A 25,775-nucleotide genomic window follows, 5' to 3' on the forward strand; every position below is an offset into this window, starting at 1 on the left:
CAAAGCATCCTAAGAGACTACTACAAGCAACTCTATGCCAATAAAATCGACTACATGGAAGAAATGGACAAATTCTTAGAAAGGTATAACCTTCCAAGACTAAACCAGGAAGAAATATAAAATACGAGCAGCCTAATCACAAGTAATGAAATTGAAACTGTGATTAAAAATCTTCCAATGAACAAAAGTCCAGGACCAGATGGCTTCACAGGTGAATTCTATCAAACATTTAGAGAAGAGCTAATACCTATCCTTCTCAAACTCTTCCAAAAAAGTGCAGAGGAAGGAACACTCCCAAACTCATTCTATGAGGCCACCATCGCCCTGATACCAAAACCAGGCAAAGATACTACAAAAAAAGAAAATTACAGAACAATATCACTGATGAATATACATGCAAAAGTCCTTAACAAAATACTAGCAAACAGAATCCAACAACACATTAAAAGGATCATACACCACGATCAACTGGGATTTATCCCAGGGATGCAAGGATTCTTCAATATACACAAATCAATCAATGTGATACACCATATTAACAAATTGAAGAATAAAACCATATGATCATCTCCATAGATGCAGAAAAAGCTTTTGACAAAATTCAACACCCATTTATGAGAAAAACTCTCCAGAAAGTGGGCATAGAGGGAACCTATATACGTATATACATATACGTATACGTATACGTGTACCGTATACGAAAAACCCACAGCAAACATCATTCTCAATGGTGAAAAACTGAAAGCATTTCCTCTAAGATCAGGAACAAGACAAGGATGTCCACTCTCACCACTATTTTTCAACATACTTTTGGAAGTCCTAGCCACGGCAGTCAGAGAAGAAAAGGAAATAAAAGGCATACAAATTGGAAAAGAAGAAGTAAAACTGTCAGTGTTTGCAGATGACATGATGCTATACATAGAGAATCCTAAAAATGCCACCAGAAAACTACTAGAGTTAATCAATGAATTTGGTAAAGTTGCAGGATACAAAATTAATGCACAGAAATCTCTGGCATTCCTATACACTAATGATGCAAAATCTGAAAGAGAAATTATGGAAACACTCGCATTTACCATTGCAACAAAAAGAATAAAATACCTAGGAATAAACCTACCTAGGGAGACAAAAGACCTGTATACAGAAAAGTATAAGTCACTGATGAAAGAAATTAAAGATGATACCAACAGATGGAGAGACACACCATGTTCTTGGATTAGAAGAATCAATATTGTGAAAATGACTATACTACCCAAAGCAATCTACAGACTCTACACAATCCCTATCAAACTACCAATGGCATTTTTTACGGAACTAGAACAAAAAATCTTAAAATTTGTATGGAGACACAAAAGACTCTGAAGAGCCAAAGCAGTCTTGAGCGAAGAAAAGGAGCTGGAGGAATCAGACTCCCTGACTTCAGACTATACTACAAAGCTACAGTAATCAAGACAACATGGTACTGGCACAAAAACAGAAACATAGATCAATGGAACAAGATAGAAAGCCCAGAGATAAACCCACGCACCTATGGTCAACTAATCTATGACAAAGTAGGCAAGGATATACAGTGGAGAACGAGTCTCTTCAATAAGTGGTGTGGGGAAAACTGGACAGCTACATGTAAAAGAATGAAATTAGAACACTCCCTAACACCGTACACAAAAATCAACTCAAAATGGATTCTAGACCTAAGTGTAAGATGGGACACTATGAAATTCTTAGAGGAAAACATAGGAAGAACACTCTTTGCCATAAATCACAGCAAGATCCTTTTTGATCCACCTCCTAGAGTAATGGAAATAAAAAGAAAAATAAACAAATGGGACCTAATGAAACTTAAAAGCTTTTGCACAGCAAAGGAAATCATAAACAAGATGAAAAGACAACCCTCAGAATGGGAGAAAATATTTGCAAATGAATCAATGGACAAAGGATTAATCTCCAAAATATATAAACAGCTCATGCAGCTCAATATTAAAGAAACAAACAACCCAGTCCAAAAATGGGCAGAAGACCTAAATAGACATTTCTCCAAAGAAGACATACACATGGCCAAGAAGCACATGAAAAGCTGCTCAACATCACTAATTATTAGAGAAATGCAAATCAGAACTACAATGAGGTATCACCTCACACCAGTTAGAATGGGCATCATCAGAAAATCTACAAACAACAAATGCTGGAGAGGGTGTGGAGAAAAGGGAACCCTCTTGCACTGTTGTTGGGAATGTAAATTGATACAGCCACTATGGAGAACAGTATGGAGCTTCCTTAAAATACTAAAAATAGAATTACCATATGATCCAGCAATCCCACTACTGGGCATATACCCAGAGAAAACCATAATTCAAAAAGACACATGCACCCCAATGTTCATTGCAGCACTATTTACAATAGCCAGGTCATGGAAGCAACCTAAATGCCCATCGACAGACGAATGGATAAAGAAGAAGTGGTACATATATACAATGGAATATTACTCAGCCATAAAAAGGAACGAAATTGAGTCATTTGTTGAAACGTGGATGGATCTAGAGACTGTCATACAGAGTGAAGTCAGAAAGAGCAAAACAAATATTGTGTATTAACGGATGTATGTGGAACCTAGAAAAATGGTATGGATGAACTGGTTTGCAGGGCAGAAGTTGAGACACAGATGTAGAGAACAAACGTATGGACACCAAGGGGGGAAAGCCGCGGGGGGGGATGGTGGTGTGCTGAATTGGGCGATTTGAATTGATATGTATACAGTGATGTGTATAAAATTGATGACTAATAAGGACCTGCTGTATAAAAAAAATAAAATTCAAAAAATAATATGTACAATAATATCAAGAAATATTAAATACTTAGGGATAAATCTGACAAGACATTTATCCTTTTTTTCTTCAGTACAATACTTATACACCGAAGACTAGGAAAACTGCTGAGACAAATTAAAGACATGTATAAATGGACCTTGTTCATGGGTTGGAAGGCTAAATATTATTAACGTGTTAATTCTTCCCAAATTGATCTATAGGTTTGATCCAATCCCAGTAGGCTCTTTTGTAGTAGAAATTGACAAAAAGATTCTAAAATTCATATAGAAATGTAAAAGACCTAGAATAGCCGAAGCAACTCTGCAAAAGAATAACAAAGTTGCAGGGCTAATCCTACCTGATTTCAAGAATCATTATAGGACTCCCCTGGTGGTGCAGTGGTTAAGAATCCACCTGCCAATGCAGGAGACACAGGTTCAAGCCCTGGTCCAGGAAGATCCCACATGCCACAGAGCAATTAAGTCCGTGCACCACAACTACTGAGCCTGCGCTCTAGAGCACACGAGCCACAACTACTGAGCCCGCAGGCCTAGAGCCTGTGCTTCGCAACAAGGGAAGCCACCACAATGAGAAGCCCGTGCACCGCAGTGAAGAGTAGCCCCTGCTCTCCGCAACTAGAGAAAGCCTGCGCACAGCAACAAAGACCCAACGCAGCTAAAAATAAATTAAATTTGAAAAAAGAATCATTATAAAGCTATAGTTATCAATACAGCATGATACTGGCATACAGATAGATAAATATACCAATAGAACAAAACAGAGTCCAGAAATCAATCCAAAAATATGTGGACAACTGATCTTTTTCTTTCCTTTGTGGTGGATAACTGATTTTTGAAAAAGTGGAAAGCAATGCAGTGGAGGAAGGGTAGTCTTTTCAACAAATGGTGCTGGAACAGTTGGATATCCATACCCAAAAGAATGAGCCTGGATCCATACCTCCCACCACACACAAAAATTAATTCAACATGGATTAAAGACCTAAACATATAATCTAGAACTATAAAACTTCTAGAAAACCTTTGTGATCTTGGATTAGGTGAAGATTTCTTAGATATGACATCAAAAGGACAATCCAGAAAGAACAAATTGATAAATTTGACTTCATCAAAATTGAACATTTCTGCTTTTCAAAAGACATTAAGAGAATGAAAAGACAAGCCAGAGACTGGGAGAAAATACTTGCAAAGCATATATCTGATAAAGTATCTGTATCTAGAATATATAAGAACTGCTTTTTGGGCTTCCCTGGTAGTGCAGTGATTGAGAGTCTGCCTGCCAGTGCAGGGGACACGGGTTCGTGTCCCGGTCCGGGAAGATCCCACATGCCGCGGAGCGGCTGGGCTAGTGAGCCATGGCCGCTGAGCCTGCGCGTCCGGAGCCTGTGCTCCGCAACGGGAGAGGCCACAACAGTGAGAGGCCCGCGTACCGCAAAATAATAATAATAATAGAAAAATAAAAAATAAGAACTGCTTTTTGAAAACAGTTTATTAATAGGATATGGCAAAGACAAAGGGGGTGGTGTATCTCTAATTTTCATAAAGATTCTTAAAGCGCTTTTTTAAAAGAATCAGCTTTATTTTTTAGAGCAGTTTTAGATTCATAGCAAAACTGAGTAGAAAATACACCCCTGCCCCTACCTCCATGCACATCTTCCCCCACTATTGACATCTCGCACCACGGTGGTACATTTATTACAATCAATGAACCTACATTTGTTGACAATAGTACATCATTGTCACCAAAAGTCCCTAGTTTACATTAGGGTTCACACTTTGTGTTGCATATTCTGTGGGTTTTCACAAATGTATGGCACATATCGACCATTAAAGTAGCATACAAAGTAGTTTCATTGCAGTAAATTCCTCTGTGCTCTGCCTATTCACCCCTCCCTTACTCTCTAACTCCTGGCAACCACTTTTTACTGTCACCATAGTATTGACCTTTGCAGAATGTCATATTGTTGGAAACATTCAGTATGTAGCGTTTTCAGATTGATTTCTTTCACTTAGTAATATGCATTTAAGTTTCCTTTCATGGCTATATAGCTCATTTCTTTTTAGCACTGAATAATATTCTATTGTCTGGATGTACTACAGTTCCTTTATCCATTCACCTACTGAAGGACAATTGTGGTTGCTTCCAAGTTTTGGCACTTATGAATAAAGCTGCTATAAATATCCATGTGCACGTATTTGTGTGGATATGTTTTCAGCTTCTTTGGGTAAATATCAAGGAGTGTGATTGCTGGATCATATGGTAAGAGTATGTTTAGTTTTTTAAGAAATGGCCAGACGGTCTTCCAGAGTGGCTGTACCATTTTGCATTCCTACCAGTAATGAATGAAAGTTCCTGTTGTTCCACATCCTCACCAGTATTTGGTATTGTCAGTGTGTTGGATGTTTGCCATTCTCATAGGTGTGTAGTGGTAGCTCATCGTTGTTTTATTTTTTTTCATTGTTGTTTTTAATTTGCAATTCCCCAAGGACTTAAAGCACTTTTGAAGACAAGGATGGGATGAGGTTATAAGGAAAATCAGTACTACCAAAAGATTAGTGAGCAACGTTGTGGCATTTAGTCCTCTTTTGAGATGCTGTGGGGAAACAGGATACATTTAGTGCTTCTCCTCTTTAGCTGGTGGTGTCTGTTTTCAGACAATAACTCTTCCAGAGAAGCGGTTAAAGATGGGGGTGGGGTGGGGTGGGGTGTGGAAGTGCTGAGGATTCCTCCGAGGCCTGGGAAGGAAGTTGCTTCCCAAGTTTGAGGCAATGCCTCAAAGTACCCCACTGGCACTGACAGAGAAGTAAGCCTTCCAGGAAGTTCCAGCAGCCCCACTGGGCAGCCAGTGGGAGAGTCAGTTCCTGACAGTGGAAATCAGCCAGACTGACCAAAGCACTTGATGGGCAGCTGTATTTAATGTGGCTGTGGGGGTGGGGGTGGCATCAACAGGCAGTCTCTGGCAGTGGCTGCATGGAGATTTATGATTGTCACCTCAGTCAGAACATTGCATGTGGCCCTCAAAGCACCATAGTACCTCTCGGACCTGACCTCCTACATCCCCTCTCCCTCATTTACTCCCCTGCAGCCACACTGGCCTCACTATTCCTCAAACACACCAGCAATGGTGCCACCACAGGGCCTTTGCACTTTCTGTTTCCTGACTCAGACCACTCTCCAGATAGCTGCATGACTCTCCCTCACTTCATATATTTTCTCAAATGTCACCTTTGTAGTAAAGCCTTCCCTGGCCATCCTATGAATATTGCCCACTCTGGATCCCCTTTACCCTGCTGTACTTTCTCCCCGCTCCCCCCCACCCAGCCCCATGGCTGTTAGCATCTTCTAACATACTGGATCATTTACTTCTTATGCTTATTGCCTCTCAGCCCCACTGGAATGTCAGCTCCACAAGGGCAAGGATCTTTGTTTTGTTTATGGTGTTTTTTAAATCTTCAGTAGCTAGAATCATGTCTGGCGTAGAATGGAGACTCAATACTTGTTGAATGAATGATTTACCCTTTACTGTATCCCTAGCATGCAGAATAGTATCTGGCATACAGTAGGGGTTCCCCACAGATGCCTGATGAATGAATTGGAGAAATAGGGGTAACCTGGTGAGGATGTAGCTTTCCAAGTTGTTGCATACTTTCTCTCTCTGCTTGATGCTACAAACATGGAGATTAAGAGGCCCCAGTGTGGGAGTGGAGGGGAGCATCCCCCGGCTGAGGAAGCAACGTCAGAAACGAAGGGCCTACCTGTATATTTCTCCACCAAGCTCAGCCCCACGCAGTAGTCCCAATCACCCAAATACTTCGCTTCTCTCTCAAAAGGCAGAGAAGCTGCTTCTTGAGTCTGCTGCCACACATTCCTGGTTCAGTGTCTGGACAGTTTTTTAACAGAGGTTGCACCCTGCCAGGGAAACTTCTGGAGACTTGGCAGAAGAGGCAGATGCTTTTTCACCCACATCTTGCTCAGACCCTGTGATGTGGAAGCCAGTCTGGACAAATTGTACGGGTCACGGTCCCCAGCTTGTGAGTGGTCTGTGGAGAGTTCATGGGCTCACAGAAGCTGTCATTGCAGTAACCACTGCCTAAGGGGCAATACTGGCAGCAGGCACAGCAGCCGAGAAAACTGCACAGACTCAAAGGGTATTTGTACACAATGAACAAGGGGCAGATCGGGAAAGCTTCCTGATATTGTCTACGCTTCCAGGAATGTAAGCAGCCCTGTCCTCAAACTGAGGCATCAGGAGGGATCCTCTCAGGGCAAGCATGTAAAGCACCGATGATCTGCCCTGGGGGGACCAGGCGCTCTGCCGAGGGCTAGGCCTTCTGGACACAGGGCCGTATTCAAGAACTTCAGGCCCCATTTCCAAAGGCAGGCTCGGGAGAAACATTAACTCCAGGAAACCAGATCTGGTGAAAGATCTGTTTTAAGTGTCATGGCGCACAGAGGAGATGGAGGGATTTGTCTGAAACTGCCAGGTTATGCCACGTTGCAGGGCAGACACATGGGACCAGGCCCATTCCCCGAGGAGCTTTCTGTCCTTCTCAAGGGCATTACCAAGATGGATTTATTATGATTTGGAGAAAGGAGGCGGCCTTCTTGACTGGGTGAAGCACATAACAGCATAGGAAAGTGATTTCTGGGTGTGCCAAATTGGGAACCTCTAGAACTCCCAACCCTTCCCAAGATTTTAAAAAAATATTTATTTTTGGCTCACGCCAGGTCTTTAGTTGCAGCACGTGGGATCTTTTTAAATAGTTATTTATTTATTTTTATTTTTGGCCACGTTAGGTCTTAGTTGCTGCGCGCGGGCTTTTCTCCAGTTGCAGTGAGCGGGGGCTACTCTTCGTTGCGGTGTGTGGGCTTCTCATTGGGTGGCTTCTCTTGTTGCAGAGCACGGACTCTAGGCGTGCGGGCTTCAGTAGTTGTGGCATGCGGGCTTCAGTAGTTGTGGCTCGCGGGCTCTAGAGCGCAGATTCAGTAGTTGTGGCGCACGGGCTTAGTTGCTCCGTGGCATGTGGGATCTTCCTGGAGCAGGGCTCGAACCCGTGTCCCCTGCATTGGCAAGCGGATTCTTAACCACTGCACCACCAGGGAAGCCCCACGTGGGATCTTTTAGTTGTAGCATGCGGGCTTCTTAGTTGCAGCACTCATGTGGGATCTAGTTCCCCGACCATGGATCCAACGCGGGCCCCCTACACTGGGAGCGTGGAGTCCTATCCACTGGACCACCAGGGAAGTCCCCTAACCCTTCCCAAGATTAAAAATACAACTCAGCCTGGAATTCCAGGGCAGCGTGTGCAATCACGATGATGACTCGAGAACGAGCAACTGGGGGTGGGGGTTTGTTCTCTGGTATCTGTCTTAACAACCCTGTTTGGCTAATCTTGAAAACAGAGTTCTGGAATTAAGCAGGGACGATTAAAAAAAAAGTAAATCGGTCTGTGTAAGTGTTCCTCATATTGGGGTTACTATACTGGAAGGTTTTCTAATCATCCCTTGCCTTACTAGGCACACTGATCTGGCCAACTCACTGTCTTTCTATACCTGCTCATTTTGGCTCAAAAGGGTAGTCTGTCTCTGCTTGGCAAGGACAGAAGCTCACCTTTATTATCCTGCTTGAGGGGGAAGTGTTTAAATTCTCCACAGCTGTGCTGTGTTCTGAAGCATCAGGAGTTTATACCAGAAGCCTAGATCTAACTCAAATACCATTAATTACATCAATGGCTTAGTGACTGGGGATGATTTAGAAACACTTGTGCCTAAAGTTCTGACTTCCCCTGATGTTTTTTTCTTCCCTTGTTGATTTTGTATCTTAGGCCATTAAACAGGAAAAAGGATTCTCTGGAACCCTTTAATGGAAAAAGGATAACCTTTTTGAGAACCCAGTTACCTGGAGCAACCAGAGAAATTCTACCCGAGATAGACAAAATTTTTTCACCTTCAAAGTTTTGGGACTAAAACGGGGGCCCCGAGATTAACTGACTCCTCTGGAAAGTAGTGCTAACACGTCCCATTGGTGGGGAGAAGCCTCCCTTCCACTTGACTCCTGTCACAGGCTCAAGATATCCTCTGGGCATCTGCTCTGGACCAAAAGTAAAAGCAGAGCCTGCTAGATTCTTGCTCAGAAAGTTGTCCAGAGATGTGGTGTTCCAGAATCCCTAGTCTCTGCTCGGGGACAGTGTTCAGAGCTTCTGGACTCCGATAGTGAGCTCGGGAGCGGATGGATCCTTCCACTTGGTGAGCAGCCCAAGCTGGGCGGTGGGGCTGAAAAAAGGACTGGTTCCCACCTCAATCAGCGCAGCTCCCATCTCCACTCACAGCTCAGTACACCATTTATGATCTCTTGTTTTTGTTTTTGTTTTTTGCAGTACGCGGGCCTCTCACTGTTGTGGCCTCTCCCGTTGCCGAGCACAGGCTCCGGACGCGCAGGCTCAGCGGCCATGGCTCACGGGCCCAGCCGCTCCGCGGCATGTGGGATCTTCCCGGACCGGGGCACGAACCCGCGTCCCCTGCATCGGCAGGCAGACTCTCAACCACTGCGCCACCAGGAAAGCCCAGAACTGGTTTTTATTATATACTAAGTTCTGGTAAATACTAGGTTTGATTCTAGCCTCCCTTCTGGTCCATCCTGTCCCAGGGCTGCACTGCAAGTGGAGGGCGGAACCATGACCCCCCCCCCACCTTCGTGAAGGCAGGCTTTTCACACTGTACGGGATTGGTAACAACCTGGGGGATGGGAGTGTGTCCACAGGTCAGTCCTCCGAGTCGCTGGGGCCCATGTACTGGCAGATGGCATCATAGTGAAGCTCCACCACCTGATTCTCTCTCTGCAGCTGCACAAGAGCCCGGCTCTGCTCTCTGTCCCGGTCCAGCAGACGGCCCACCTAGAGTAGGGGCGGGTGGAGTCAGCAAGGCCAACCCAGACTCAGGGACACTCCCTGAGTGCTCCCGCGCCCATTCCCAGGTCTTGGACTCACCCTTCCAGCCCATGGCCCCAGCACCACCATCACCCGGTTGCCCTGGACCTTAGGGACCAGGGTCTCCAGCATGTCTTCCCTCAGGCCTGTGGACAAGGAGAGGGGAGTGAGACCCGCAGCAAGGGTCAGCCCAGTCAGGGTCCTGTCAGAAGGGCCTTTCCTGTATTCTCTGGTGCCACTCTGTGCCTGTTGACAGATGCGAGGCCCCCACATCCATTTCACAGAGGAGAAAACCTAAGGAGCAGTTCCTGGCAATAGTTGTAATAAAAGGAGCATTTATGTATGATGATGATGGGTGGGGGTGATAGCAGATACCATTTATTGTGGGCACGTTGTATGCCCTGCCCTGCACGGGGAGCTTACACACATCCCTACAAGGCACCAGTTATAAGAGGGAGAAATAGGTTATCTCCGTGCTAATTTTGCAGAAGAGGAAAGTGGGGCTCAGATATTCACCATCATGGAAGCGTCTAATGATCTGTTAGAGGATGCTGGGTCTTGCAAAAAACCTAACTCTGTCCAACCTCCCGCCTTTGGCCAGGCTCTTGGCCCAAGACAGCCCTCTCAATCAGCCTCCAGGATGATAACAACCCAATGGCCATCCCTCAGACTCACCTTCCAGGACCTGGCCTTCATCTGTCCGACACACACAGGTATCTGGGCTCAGGACATCTTCGATTGTCATCTGGGGAAAGGGCCAGGGGATATGAGAATGTTAGAGAGCTAAGTGGGCCCAGTCCCTGGGGAGGAAGCGGACCCAGGTGCAGGGCTCCCACCTTGGTGTTGTAATACTGGCCACCCTTGTGCAGCTTGTCCACAAACCGCACACGCAGGTCCCTGTGCAGCCAGTGCTGACTCCTGGGAGCTGCTTTCTCACTCTTGGCTGCAGGCTCATCCTGTCTGTGGAGCGGGGCCAACACCAGGCTTAGTTCTTTATCAGAGGCACATTCTGGTCATCCCACCTTTGCCGATGTCTTAAAACCCACTCATAATGCCATTCCTAGTTCCTTCTAGGCACGTGCCTTGCCCTAGAAGCCTTCTCTGACTGCTGGAGCCTCCCCACAGCCCTGACCCCTACCTCCATCTGAGATGCTCAGGGTCCCACCGGTCTGGATGGTGTTTCCGCTTCCTCGCTGAGTCCTCCTGCCGGACGTGGAGGTCCTGATCCTGAAGGGCCTTCCATGATGAGGTTGTTCCATTCTGTTGCCTTGGGGAAGTTTTGCTCACCTGGCCTGTTCAAGGGGGTGTGGGGAGAACCAGGAAACAACCTCAATGTCTCCCTCTCTTCCCTTCCAGGCTACACCTCAGCCTCAGGCCACCAGGCCACCTCCCAACTGCCAAAGTGCCCGTCTCACCATCAAGCCTTTGTCTGGGCTATTAGAATGCTCTCCCCTTCCTTTCAACTGTCTCAGCCTCCTTCAGGAAGCCTTGCTCAACCACGCTAGCCTGTCCTGTCAGTGCTTACCTGAGTCAGCTGCCTAGGGTGGGCTAGGGACTCCTGGAGGGCTGTCAGCTCCCATCTCCTATGTGCCAAACGGATCCATCCTACTGACGTGCCTAGAATGCCTTCCTCCCCATCATGCCCTAGTCCTAGCTGCTGTCAGTCCCTAGCAAAAGAGAGGTTCACCACCCCAAAGAGACAAAGACATCCCAAGGGTAGGAACTGGTTTCCACACTTGTTCCTTCTTCCTCAGAAAGAGGCTAAAGACCCAAGGGTACTAGATCAACCTCTCTTCAATCGAACTGAACAAACCACTATGTTCATTCTCACCTCTTAACTGTGACTAGAAGTCACTCTTGCCAGGCAGACCACTGTCCTGCCCCTCTGCAGATTTAACCCCCGCCCCAGGAATACTTCTCCAACTCCCCCAGCTAGGTTAAGAGGCTCACTCACTCAGATCCAAGGAGTTCTTGTCAAACTCCTGCTGGGAGACAGGCCGCAGGCAGTACTCACTAACAGTCACCACGCGGCTCCCCACAGCCAGACGGACCATGGCCCGAGCATTGTCAGGGTCGAGGCCTTCCACCTAAAGTGTTGGGGGGGAAGAAGTGAGTGGACCTGACCCACGTTCCTAGGACCACGCTGTCCACCCTTACTTCTAATAGGCCTGACCCCTGTGCCTCTCCCGGCAGACTGTGGGGCTGGGATACACTTTAAGTATGTAATCCTCAGGGACTTGTGGCATATGGCATTCTCTCCCTTTTAGTTGAAAACTGAGGCTCTGAAAGGCCCAGCAAGCAGTCCTGAGTTACTGAATGAAGCGGCAGGCCAGGCAGTCCTGAAAGACAAGGACTTCCAGCCTTTATACCCCAAACCCAATTCTGCCTCCCTCTGACCCTCATGTCAATTTTCCCTGCTGCCTGTCTTGGGCTCCAGGCACATCTTGGTTCCTTACCTTCCCATAGAGGCCTCGGTGAGGGCCAGAAAGAACCGTCACAGCTCCTCCAGGCACCAGTCCTTGAGGCTGGTCTTCCTTATCCTTCTCTTGCTCCTCATCTGGCCTCAGCAGGTGGTGGGGGCCGGTGGGGGCCAGGGCCTGGAACTCAGTCAGGTTGGCGCCCAGCCCTAACCCCTTGGGCCTCAGTGAGTTGACACGGGGCTTCACCACTCTGCAGGGAACACAGAATATGGGCTTGTTGGGGGGATGCATCAGTCTTCAGCGCTCCGTTCCCCACCCCTACCCCCAACCACCACCCAAATCCCAACCTATCAATATATTTGAGAGTATCCTTCCCAATCTCATATTAGGGACTATTTCTGACCTGCAGAAATGGCAATTTTATTTGGTTCAACCTAATAACCTACAGTGTATAACATCTATGACACAGTATTTACAGTGGGATATGAGGCAGATCCCAATAACAAAATATACTAATTTTTCTACATGGGAAACCATGACTATTCATACCAAGCAAGAGAAACAGATTGTAAAAAGCTCAATGTCAATTCAGTTCACATTTGGCTGCCAAATAGTTTATGGAAAAAAAAAAGTTTGGTTTTCAGAATTCTTTAGAGTTTGGAACTGTGGAGAACGGATTGTAATCTGTATGATCATGATAATAGCAAGTGCTTAGCCTATGCTTACCTGGGGCCAGGGCCTACTGTAAGTGCTTTATGTGTATCATTTCACTTAACTCTCACAACAGCCCTGGGAAGTCAGTACTGTTATTATCCCCATTTTTCAGATGAGGAAGCTGATGCCCAGAGAGGCAATCTTTACAGAATAGGATCTCTTAATGGAGTTTCAAAGGGCAAATAGGAGGCTTAAAGAGTAGTGGAAGGGGCTACTGAAATACGTAGGGTGGTAATGTGCCCTCTCCCTGCCTGGATGGTTCTAGGTGGGCGGTAACCATGGGGGTCTGTTCCCTGGCCCGTCTGCTGTCCCCTGCCCCTACCCTAGAAACTCACTGATTGAAGGTACGGCCGATGCCCTCGCCAGGTTTCCAGCCCATGCCCCGCAGCATGGCCAGCCCATAGGCCTCTACAGGGACTGCCTCATAATCGGCCTCCTCCGGCACCTATGGGTTCAGGCAGAGGAAGGACGGTCAGGCTTGGCTTACAGTGGGCCCTCTGAAGTGTACTTGCTATGACCCACTGGGTGACCTTCGAGACTTCTTTTCCAGTCAGCTCAAGGGTGAATTTTTATTTCCTCTTGCCATCCCTCACTTTATTCCTCCATGTTCAGTCCTTGGACAAATCTTTATAAAGCACCTATTCTGTGCCAGCTACCGTTCTAGGTGCTGGGGATAAAACAGTGAACAAAACAGACAAAAACTCCTGCCCTTTGTGTGGCTTACATTCTAGTTGTGGAGACAGAATAAATAAAATTCATAAAACATGATATGCCAGGTAGTGATAAGTCATATGAAGAAAAATAAAGCAGGTTAAGGGGATGCAGAGGGCTGAAGAAAGGAGTGTCACTGAGTTCATATTTGAGCAGAGACCAGAGGAGAGACAGAGGGAACCCTGAAGATAAGAGTCCTCCAGACAGAACAGTAAGAGCAAGGCCCTGAGGCAGGACAAGATCTGCTATGTGTGGAGAGCATTATAAAAGTCAATCTGACTGAAACAGATGTGGAGGCAAAGAGCGGTGGTAAGGGATTAATCAGGAGACCTGGGCAGGAGCCACGATAGGGTGGCAGCCACAAGGGGACCAGTGAGGAAGTTACTGCAATAGTCCAGATGAAAAATGCTGGTGGCTCAGACCAGAGAAGTGGTAGTGGTGATGGTGAGAAGTGGTCAGATTCTGGTTGTATTTTGGAGAGGAAGGATGGATGGAACTGTGATCAACTGAGATGCAGAAGGCTCTGAGAAGAGGGAAAATTAGAGAAAGGAGGCCAAAGCTGGAACAGGATGGAGAGTGAAGTGAAGGTCTTTTTAAGATGAAAGATACCAGAGGATGTCTGAAGGCTGATGAGAACCGTTCAGTCGAAAGAGTCTCTCTGGTTTGGGGCTATAGGAGAACTAGGACCCAAACAAGCATTGCCAAAAAATTGTGAACGAAGAGGTGAAAAGTAGGGTCCATGGGTATGAAAGACAGGCTTGGTTACTTCTGTGGACACACCCCTCACCTCTCCTGTTATCACCTCCCATCATCACTCCCTCAATTCTTTATATTCGCTCTAGACACACCACAGATTGTCACTGATGGACACACACCACACTGATTTTCTGCCACCACGCCACTGTCTGGGTGGTTGCTGCCATTAGGAGCACTCACCCTCCTCTTCCCTCTCACTAAACCCTACCTGTCTTCCCGGCCTCACTCCTACCACTCTGATCTGAGTCTCCATCACCTCTAGCCTGGACTGCTGCTCTCGTTGCCTCCACCTCTGCTTACTAGTCTGTTCTGCTTGTAGCAGCAAGAGAGAGCCTGTCAAATCATAAGTCTTGTCCCTTCTCTGCTCAGAGCCCTCCCATGGCTCTCACCTCACTCAGAGTAAAAGCCAAAGTCCTCACCATGGCCCACTTCTGACCTAACCTACTACTCTTCCCTGTCACTCATTCCACTCCAGCTACGTTGGTCTCCTTGATGTTCCTCAAACACTCCAGGCAGAGTCTACCCTCAGGATCTTTATATTTCCTGTTCCCTTTGCTCAGCTCCTTCAGATAATCCCAGAATCCAAGTATCTTTTCACACCTCAATATCTGGATTCATTTGTTAATGCTTCCAAAAAGGATGGAAGGAGGCAGGGCGAGGCAGCAGGCCTTTAGTACACACACAGACTTTGCCTGCTGTGTGCAGGGACACAAGTCCTAGCAGACAGGGCAGTGAGAGACTGGAGAAGGAGGGAGGCCAGGGGCCAGCTCACTGTCTCAGCCCGGGGTTCGCTGTCTGCCCCTTCCCCGTTGGGGGTGCATCCTTTCTGGATCATGGGGATAGCGAGCGTGGGGTCGACACCCGCATTCTCTCTCTCCTCCAGAGACTTCGTGGATTCTAAAGAAGAATGGGAGGGAGCAATGAGGTTCCACCCTATCCTTCCATTTTCCTCCCCTTCTTCCTTCACTAGGGCAAGGCAAAGGAGGGAGCACTCACCCTCAATGAGCTCCTTCACAGCCTGGGACAGCATCCCATCCACCAAGACCTCAGTATGTGTGGATGGCCCAGGGGCCTGGGTCGGTGGCTGCCTGAGATGGCCATGCTGGATCAAAGGGATGACAAGTTCCTTAGGGGCTTCTGAGGGCTGCACACTGATGTGGACACAGAGGGGTGAAGTTGGGAGAGTAGCACAATCAGTGAGTTCTGAGCCACAACCCTTCATTCAGAAGAAACACAAGAGCCAAACACACCCCCAGCCCCATTGACTACACCCTCCCTTCTCCTGTCTGGCTCTCCTGTTATACCTCTGGTGGTGCTTTCTTTGGATTCTCTCCCCCACCCCCAACTCTTAAATGTCAGTGCCTTCGAAGAATCAGTCCTCAGTTCTGGACCCTCTGTTCATCTCAAGACCCACTTCTGTGGTTTCCACTATGACCTAAAAATCACCATCTTCAGCCCAGACTCTCCCCAGCTCCGGGCTCCACACCAGCCTCCTAGATGGTTGATTCTCTTCTGGAAGTCCCTCCCTCAGACTTTCCTTTCCTAATTAAGCTGACGATAGCCTCCCCCAACCTCAATCTGCCACTCCATCCTGCTCCCCGTATGGGAGAAGCCCCAACGCTTCACCTGGGACACTAGGAGTCCTGTCATTCTCCCCTCCTTTCCTTCTTTCAGAACGCACGCTCCTCAGGGTCCCCAAGTCCTAAAGACACACCCTCTCAGGAATACATCCTCTCCTCTCAATCCCCTCGGCCAACAGGTCCAATTTCCCCACCTCCCCCACTAACTCCCGCCTTCTGACCTCCACGGATCTTCTCCGGCTGTGCTTCAGACTTCCCAGGCCACTGTCACCAAGAAAATCAACTCAAGATTCCACCCTCCCGCAGGCACCCACCGCACCGCTTTCCAAGGGATGAAACACCCAGCGCTTCACCTCTGCAGCTCCCTCCGTTTCTCGGTCTTCAAGAAATCCTTCTCCGGAGCCGCGTCTCCCGCCAGCCATCTCCGGGCGGACGTGCGACTGAAGGTGAATGAAATTGGGGCACTGGAGGCTCCCGCAGGCCACAAAACACCATCTTTGGCGTCCGCCATCTTCCCCTCGTCCCAGGCCGGCGCGCTGCTTGCTGGGAAGTTTAGTTTGCGCTCGCTGTGCTGGGGCTTGACCACCAGCGCTACAACTACCTTTCCCAGGAAACACTGTGGCACCGCCAGGCGAAGGCGGATAGGGGCAGTAGGAAGTAATTGCCGCTCTTTTTACTTCACAAGAGCGCGTGGCGTACAGGGAAATGTAGTTCTTGGGGAAGGTAGGCGTGGTAGAAGGTGGCTTCCTTCTTGCTAGGTCGTCACTCCTTCGTGTAGGCGTTTATTGGTCGCCTACTGTGTGCGCGTTACTGTGCCCTACTGGTGTGGGAAATGTAGGTAAAATAAATCATTAAAAAAAAAATCTGGGCTTCCCTAGTGGTGCAGTGGTTAAGAATCCGCCTGCCAACGCAAGAGACACGGGTTCGAGCCCTGGTCCGGGAAGATTCCACATGCCGCGGAGCGACTAAGCCTGTGCGCCACAGCTACTGAGCTTGCGCTCTACAGCCCTTGAGACACAACTACTGAGCCCACTCACCTAGAGCCCATGCTCCCAACAAGAGAAGCCACCACAATGAGAAGCCCACTTACCACAACGAAGAGTAGCCACCCCCGCCCCCCGCTTGCAACAACCAGAGAAAAGCCCGCGTGCAGCAACAAAGACCCAACGCAGCCAAAAATAAATAAAATTAAATAGATTTATTAAAAAAAAAGAGAAAAAAATCTGTGAGTGCCAGTTGTGTACAATAATAAATAATAGACATGTAAGTGGTACCTACAAGATGACAGATTTAATAGTGGACAAACTCTAGATTCAAATACAGTTGACCTTTAGATAACACGGGTTTGAACTGCGAGGGTCCACTTATACGTGGATATTTTTCACTAAACAACCTACTACAGTACTACATGATGCAAGATTGGTTGAATACGAGGATGCAGAACATGGAGAGCAGACTGTAAAATTATACGGGGATTTTAGGGACTTCCCTGGTGGCCTAGTGGTTAAGAATCCACCTGGGGGTGTGTGTGTTGTGATGAATTGGGAGATTGGGAACGACATATATACACTAATATGTATAAAATGGGTAATAAGAACCTGATGTATAAAAAAATAAAATTCAAAAAAAAAAGAATCCACCTGCCAATGCAGGGGACACGGGTTCGAGCCCTGGTCCGTGAAGACCCCACATGCCGCGGAGCAACTAAGCCCAAGCGCCACAACTATTGAGCCTGCACTCTAGAGCCCGCGAGCCACAACTACAGAGCCCACGTGCCACAACTACTGAAGCCTGCGTGCCTAGAGCCAGTGCCCTGCAACAAGAGAAGCCACCGTAATGAAAAGCACACGCACTGCAATGAAGAGTAGCCCCCACTGGCCGCAACTAGAGAAAGCCTGTGCACACCAACGAAGACCCAACACAGCCAAAAAAAAAAAAGTTATATAGGGATTTTAGACTGCGCTGGGTCAGTGCCCCTAATGCCTACATTGTTCAAGGGTCAACTGTATTAATAAAATAGTCTGGCCTCCTCTCTAGAGGCCCCAAGTCTAGTGGGGAACAGTGACACTCAAAACAGATTTTAAAAAAAAATAGTTCCTACCAACTTTAAATATGTTGTGAGAGCCAGGTCCTAAGCCCTCAGAAGATTAATGAGACAGACGCCTCTGAGTAGGACCTTTAGAGTTTGTGAAGTAGAAGAGTGATACTTAAACAAATAGTCACAAGAAAGAATACTACAAATCTGCTAAAAATTCATCCCAAGGAAATCATCCAAGATGTGCAAAACTATTTTTATATGAGATTCATCAGAGTATTATTTATTGTAACAAAAGCTTGAAGACCACTTAAATGAACAACAAAAGGGGATGGGCTAAATGAATTATAGCACATGGTTTGGGTGGAATGAATATACTAGAGCCTTTAAATGTGAAGCTATACATATAATTAAATGAAATGGGGACAGAGTCACAATGTTTGGAAAGTAGAATAGTATGGTGGGTCAGAGGTTGCTCTTGAAAACAGGAAGCCCAATATTCAGTCAATTTTGTGGCCATGTTTTGAGGCTTACAAGCCCTGGGCATCCTGGGATGGGCCCTGGTATCTCAAGGGAGAAGCCATTTTGGTTTTCAAAATATACAACAACAAAAAAAACTTTAAATTTTTATTTTGAAATACTTTTAGACTAAAAGAAATGTTGAAAAAATAGTATAGAGAGTCCCTGTATATCTAGATCCCCCCTAAACATTTTATATAACAATAGTATAATTATCATAATCAGGAAATTAACATTGATGCAATACAATTAACTAAATGATAATTTTCTGTTCCAGGATTCAATCTGGGATCATAATTTGCATATAATGCTAATGCCTTTTTAAAAATTTTTGTTTTATTTTATTTTATTTATTTTTGGCTGCTTTGGGTCTTTGTTGCTACGCACGGGCTTTTCTCTGGTTGTGGCGAGCGGGGGCTACTCTTCGTTGAGGTGCGCAGGCTTCTCTTCTTGTGGAGCACGGGCTCTTGGCGTGTGGGCTTCAGTAGTTGTGGCACGCAGGCTCAGTAGTTGTGGCTCGTGGGCTCTGGAGCGCAGGCTCAGTAGTTGTGGCGCACGGGCTTAGTTGCTCTGCGGCATGTGGGATCTTCCCGGGCCAGGGATCAAACCCGTGTACCCTGCATTGGCAGTACGGCTCTTAACCACTGCGCCACCAGGGAAGCCCCGGTAATGCCTTTTTAAGTCTCCTCCAATCTGTGAAAATTCCTGTTCTTTCCTTGTCTTTCATGACCTTAACATTTTTGAAAAGTACAGTTCAGTTATTTTGTAGAATGTCCCTCAGTTTGGGCTTCTCTGATGAGTTCTTACAATTAGGCTGAGGTTATGGGTTCCTGGCAAGAATGACACAAAGGTAATGTGCCCTTCTCATCACATCATATCAGAGGGTTCACAATATTATATCTTATTACTAATGATATGAACATTGCCTGGGAGGTGAACTGTCCATGGCTGAAGTGATACCCATTTCCTGAAGCAGCCACCTGAGATAGTGTGCACAATACAGGCTTACACAGGCTAGGGCCAGAGGTCCCTGAGGGTCTTGCCTTCTGGGTTGGTTCACACCTGGTCTCTGACTCACTCCTGACATGTGCCACAGAGCTCATGCCAAGTCCTGATGCAAAACTTTGTGGTGAAAATGTAATGGGAGAAAAGACACTTTTTTTCCTCTTTCCTTCATTCTGAAAACAAAATCAGGAAATTTTTTCTATACAAGCATTGAGAAAAGTATTTGCTTGCCATACAATGAAGGAAGAATATGAAAGTTTTGCAAATTCAACCATTTATTCTTTTGTTCATTGAATAAACATTAATTGAGCACCTACTCTGTTACATGCCCTTCCTTCAAGGTACTCATATGGGATTATGGGAAAAACCCATGGTTACCAGTGTGGTTATGGCTGCAGACAAACAGGGCTGTGGGAAGGGGTGGCTGAGAAGACAGAAAGGGATTAGTTGTACATGATACCACTTCTAAGAGGGGCTGAAGATGTAAAAAGCTTTCTAAAAGATGGCAGGAAGTGAATCTGGAGTGATGTGCAGTGGCTTGGTCACGGGTAGCGAGGAATTCAAGGCTTAGGACTTTCTGCTGCATGTGATGAGAGAGTCATGAGAAGGTTATGTGACATGACAAAAGTCGTGTTTTAAAAAAGTAATGTAGGGAGACTTTCCTGGTGGCACAGTGGTTAAGAATCCGCCTGCCAGTGCACGGGACACGGGTTCGAGCCTTGGTCTGGGAAGATCCCACATGCCGCGGAGCAACTAAGCCCGTGCACCACAACTACTGAGGCTGTGCTCTAGAGCACGCGAGCCACAACTACTGAGCCCACGTGCCACAACTACTGAAGCCCGCGTGCCTAGAGCCCGTGCTCCACAACAAGAGAAGCCACCGCAGTGAGAAGCTCACATACCGCAACGAAGAATAGGCCCCACTCGCCACAACTAGAGAAAGCCCACGTGCAGCAACGAAGACCCAATGCAGCTAAAATAAATTAAAAAAAGAAGAGTAATATAGGGACTTCCCTGGTACTCCAGTGGTTAAGACTCTGGCTTCCACTGCAGGGGGCGTGGGTTCGGTCCCTGGTTGGGGAGATCCCGCATGACAGGCAGTGTGGCCAAAAATTTAAATAAAGAAATAAAAATAAAAAAGTAATGTATATCAAAGGTATAGGGACAATGTACTCAATACACAAAGAACTCCTGTAGTTCAATAACTGTAAAAGGCAAGCAACCCCCAACTGAAAAATGGGCAGTGGACATAACTAGGTGGTTCACGAAATGGGAAATACAAATAGCCATGAAGCACATGTAAAGATTCTCAACCTCACTAATACTCAAAGCAATGCAAATAAATAAATAATAAAATGTTGTTCTTCATTTAACTCATTGGTAAAGACCAAAAGTAAAAATGACAAATACTTCTGTGGTAAGTTCTCTATGCCAATTGCCCAACTAAGCACTCATTTAGTCCTCCAAAGGATTCTGTGATGTAGGAACTATTTTAAAAATCCATTTTACATATAAGAGAACTGCAGCACAGAGAGGGTAACTGAGTTGGCCAAGATCACAAAATAGTAAGTACTATGGATGATGCCCAGAGTTACTAAAGATGGAAGAAAATGGGCACGTTCATACACTGCTGATAAGGGCACAAATTGATTCAACATTTATCAGGGGAAGTATAATAATATATATGCCTTTCCTGACCCAATGACTCCATTTCTAAGACTAGATCTGAAGGAAAGAATGGAAAATTGGGGCAGGATGTTCTGTATGCTAATGAGTGAATGTATGTCATACTTTTACTAAAAAGGTTTAAAAATTCTTCATGGCTTGACAAGGAACAATAGCTACAATATTTTGTTAAATGGAGAAAGCAATTTGAGGAATATGTAGGGGATTTCTGGGAAATTAATAACATTCTCTAATTTAACCTGGTGAGAGTCACACAGGTACTGTACTGATTTTACAATTTGTCAAACTGTTCATGTATGTTGTATGCATGTTCTTCTCTATTAGGTATATTTCACTTTTTTAAAAAATAGAGAAGCACTTCCAGAATAGTAGCACTAGGAGCTTGGTAGACCTTGTCCTCAACAAAGCAACTGTAACTACTGAAAATTATTTTTTAAAACAACACTTTAAAGTCTCTGGGAATTGCGTAAGGGCATACAGGAAATGGCGAAACATTTGTTCAAGAAACTCCAATAAATCACTGTAAGAACACCAAGAGTCTGGCACTTGATCCATGACTTGCTCCCTCCTTGAACCCCAGCGCAGTGTGACAAAAAGAAGCTCTACCCCAGGACAGTGTGGCCAAGAACATGGGGCTCTCTCTCCCTCCAGTTCCCAGTCTACGGCAGTGGTTTCTCCTCATGAGGTGTAGGCTATCAGCTTGTCTCATCTCCTCCAGCCCCATGTTACAGAATCTCTATTCTGGGAACGCATGACTAATAGGTCTGGGGCTCTCTTCTACCACCCAGACCCCATTCTTAGGGTGGAAGCTTTACCCCAGTGTGGCAGACCAAGCATACTGGGCCCCAATTGCCCACTCCACAGCTTACTGTTAGAGTGGGGGTTCCACACTGGGAAAGACAAGCAGATAATACCAAGGGATATAACCTCCCCAGCACCCTGCTCATAGAAGATCGAGTGTCAGTCACTCCAAGAGAAGTGGGCTTCTGATCCACCCCCAGCTCTTGAGGGGGAGTACAAAGAACAGAGAGTTTAATAGCTCTCCTTAAGGGGACTGATTTACTTGGACAGAAAGTCAAGAAGTTAAAGAATAAGGGCTTTATGAGCAATTAAGAGGCGGCTGGTATCTCCAAGATAGCAACAAGCAAAACAGAAACAGCTAAGAAGAATCCTTCTAGGGTCAGAGCAAGCCACAAAGACTGCTCTCAAAGACTACACCATACTTATACCTGAAACACTGTAAATCAACTATTCTTCAATTTAAAAAAAAGATTAAAAAAAAGACCACCCCGGGCTTCCCTGGTGGTGCAGTGGTTGAGAATCTGCCTGCCAATGCAGGGGACAAGGGTTCGAGCCCTGGTCTGGGAAGATCCCACATGCCGCGGAGCAACTAGGCCCGTGAGCCACAACTACTGAGCCTGCGCGTCTGGAGCCTGTGCTCCACAACAAGAGAGGCCGCGATAGTGAGAGGCCCGCGCTCCGCGATGAAGAGTGGCCCCCGCTTGCCGCAACTAGAGAAAGCCCTCGCACAGAAATGAAGACCCAACACAGCCATAAATAAATAAATATATATTAAAAAAAAAGACCACCCCATATTTTAATTGAAAAAGGGGCCTGACTTTAATTGAATAAGACTTTAATTGGTTAACTGGAAAAAATTATGCACCAGGGTACTGTAAAAAATTAGTACCGGTTAAGCTAGGTATGGTATCAAAACAGGCAGACCAGCCAGAAATTAAACCAGGAGATCAGGGAAAGAAACAAAGAGAGCCTGGATAAAAGCAAGGTCATTCCAGGGTGACTGTGCTCATGCCCAAGCCTGAACCCTTTGAAGAAGGACATCAGGTGGAAATAGATATGACTAAATTAGTCCAGTCAAGTCACTAAACAAATAAACAAGCAAATGAAAACAAAAATGGGCAGATCAATATCTAGAGTTGCTATAATATATTATCTAAAATGTTCAGTGAAATATGCAGAGAAACAAGAAAATGTGACCCATACATGGCAGGAGCAGGCAGAACAGGAAACAGAAACTGTTAGAGGGCCCAAATGTGGGACCTAACAGATAAAGACTTCAAAGAGAAACAGGAAGGAAGGGGGCAGGGTACAATCTTTAAAAGAATGACACACCAGTTGAGGATAAGACATAAACTGGTTAGAACCAACTAGGTCCAAGATGGCAGAAGATTCAACTTCCAAGAGACCTGGAGCCTCATTATATGCTCATTTTAATATATTAGCATAAGCTAAATGACACACCCATAGGCACCATGACAGTTCCGAGGCTAAACATAGAAGGCCAAAAAGTAGGTGGTAGCCAAATCCTGGAAATCCTTGCCCCTTCTCCAAAATAGTTGGAATAATCTTCCCACTCATTAGTCTACAAAATTACCCAGCCCATAAAAACTAAATACCACATATTTCAGGGCCTCTCACCTTCTGAGCTGGTCCACACTCTGTCTGTGAAGTGTATTTCTCCCAGGGCCACTCTCACCTTTTGAGACAGAGTGCATTCTGTCTATGGAATGTGTATCTCTCTAAATAAATCCACTTTTTACCTATCACTCTGTCTCTCACTGAATTCTTTCTGTGATGAGACATAAAGAACTAGAGCTTCATTAAGTCCTGAGACCAGGTGTGTGATTTCAATTAAAAGACAGTGGGTTTAAGTCCCAATCTGGGCTTCAGCTGGACTTGAGTTCCAGTCTGAGGTGTACGGTTTCAAAAACAGCTATTAAATTTGTTCAAAGAAGTAAGAAATCATGTATAAAGACATAAGAGAGGAAAAAGTGATGTGATGACACGAGCAAAGATAAAGAGATTGGAAGACGCTATGCTTCTGGCTTTGAAGATAGAAAAAGGGGCCACAAGCCAAGGGATATAGGTGGCCACTAGAAACCAGAAAAAGCAAGGAAACTGATTCTCCCCTAGAGCCTCCGGGAGGAGTGTAGCCCTAACAACACCTCGAATTTAGGAACTCTGACCTCCAGAACTGAACCAAGATGGCGGAGTAGAAGGACGTTCTCTCACTTCCTCTGGCGAGAACACCAGAATCACAACTAGCTGCTGGACAATCATCGAAAGGAAGACACTGGAACTCACCAGAAAAGACAACCCACATCCAAAGACAACGGAGAAGCCAAAATGAGATGGTAGGAGGGGCGCAATCACAGTAAAATCAAATCCCATAACTGCTGGGTAGGTGACTCACAGACTGGAGAACACTTATACCACAGAAGTCCACCCACTGGAGTGAAGGTTCTGAGCCCCACGTCAGGTTGCCAACCTGGGGGTCTGGCAACGGGAGGAGAAATTCCTAGAGAATCAGACTTTGAAGGCTAGTGGGATTTGATTGCAGGACTTCAACAGGGCTGGGGGAAAAAGAGACTCCACCCTTGGAGGGCACACAAAAAGTAGTGTGCGCATCGGGATCCAGGGGAAGGAGCAGTGACCCCAGGGGAGACTGAACCAGACCTACCTGCTAGTGTTGGAGGGTCTCCTGCAGAGGCGGGAGGTGGCTGTGGCTCACTGTGGGTACGGGGACACTGGCAGCAGAAGTTCTGGGAAGTGCTCCTTGGGGTGAGCCCTCCCAGAGTCCGCCATTGGCCCCACCAAGGAGCCCAGGGGGGCTTCAGTGTTGGGTTGCCTCAGGCCAAACAACCAACAGGGAGGGAACTCAGCCCCACCCATCAGCAGTCAGTGGATTAAAGTTTTACTGAGCTCTGCCCACCAGAGCAACAGTCAGCTCTACCCACCACCAGTCCCTCCCATCAGGAAACTTGCATGAGCCTCTGAGATAGCCTCATTCACCAGAGGGCAGACAGCAGAAGCAAGAAGACTACAACCCTACAGCCTGTGGAATAAAAAACACATTCACAGAAAGATATACAAGATGAAAAGGCAGAGGGCTATGTACCAGATGAAGGAACAAGATAAAACCCCAGAAAAACAACTAAATGAAGTGGAGATAGGCAACCTTCCAGAAAAAGAATTCAGAATAATGATAGTGAAGATGATCCAGGACCTCGGAAAAAGAACGGAGGCAAAGATGGAGAAAAGGCAAGAAATGTTTAACAAAGACATAGAAGAATTAAAGAACAAACAAACAGAGATGAACAATACAATAACTGAAATGAAAACTACACTAGAAGGAATCAATAGCAGAATAATTGAGGCAGAAGAACGGGTAAGCGACCTGGAAAACAGAATGCTGGAATTCACTGCTGTGGAACAGAATAAAGAAAAAAGAATGAAAAGAAATGAAGACGGCCTAGGACCATCTTCCTTCCCAAGTCCAGGAAGCACAGAGGGGCCCATACAGGATAAACCCAAAGACAAACACGCTGAGACACATAGTAATCAAACTGGCAAAAATTAAAGACAAAGAAAAATTATTGAAAGAAGCAAGGGAAAAATGACAAATAATATACAAGGGAACTCCCATAAGGTTAACAGCTGATTTCTCAGCAGAAACTCTACAAGCCAGAAGGGAGTGGCAGGATGTACTTAAAGTGATGAAAGGGAAGAACCTACAACCAATATTACTCTACCTGGCAAGGATCTCATTCAGATTCGATGGAGACATCAAAAGCTTTACA

The 25,775-nt window shown here is 46.1% G+C and overlaps 1 protein-coding gene across 1 annotated transcript; it reads right to left on the minus strand.

The window, feature by feature from the left end:
- Positions 1 to 7,886: 7,886 nt before the first annotated feature.
- LOC114890277 (G-patch domain and KOW motifs-containing protein-like) lies at positions 7,887 to 16,872 on the minus strand. Its single transcript, XM_029213714.1, has 11 exons — positions 16,283 to 16,872; positions 15,346 to 15,500; positions 15,122 to 15,246; positions 13,218 to 13,327; positions 12,205 to 12,418; positions 11,703 to 11,835; positions 10,887 to 11,040; positions 10,585 to 10,708; positions 10,424 to 10,493; positions 9,809 to 9,894; positions 7,887 to 9,715 (listed from the first exon to the last, which is right to left on the minus strand). The coding sequence occupies exons 1-11, from the start codon at positions 16,438 to 16,440 to the stop codon at positions 9,584 to 9,586; spliced, it is 1,461 nt and encodes a 486-aa protein (XP_029069547.1). The 5' UTR covers positions 16,441 to 16,872; the 3' UTR covers positions 7,887 to 9,583.
- Between the last annotated feature and the right edge of the window lie 8,903 nt (positions 16,873 to 25,775).

The sequence above is a fragment of the Monodon monoceros genome, unplaced genomic scaffold, assembly GCF_005190385.1.
Source record: "Monodon monoceros isolate NGI ecotype Baffin Bay Population unplaced genomic scaffold, NGI_Narwhal_1 Contig5447_ctg1, whole genome shotgun sequence".
Classification (NCBI taxonomy): Eukaryota; Metazoa; Chordata; class Mammalia; order Artiodactyla; family Monodontidae; genus Monodon; species Monodon monoceros.

Excerpts from the sequence above, each read along its gene's own strand:
- LOC114890277 (XM_029213714.1), bottom strand. The coding sequence starts at position 16,440 with ATGGCGGACGCCAAAGATGGTGTTTTGTGGCCTGCGGGAGCCTCCAGT. Across the intron at positions 15,501-16,282 it reads AAACGGAGGGAGCTGCAGAG|TGTGCAGCCCTCAGAAGCCC; the intron begins GTGAAGCGCTGG and ends TGTCCACATCAG. Across the intron at positions 12,419-13,217 it reads ATCGGCCGTACCTTCAATCA|AGTGGTGAAGCCCCGTGTCA; the intron begins GTGAGTTTCTAG and ends TGTTCCCTGCAG.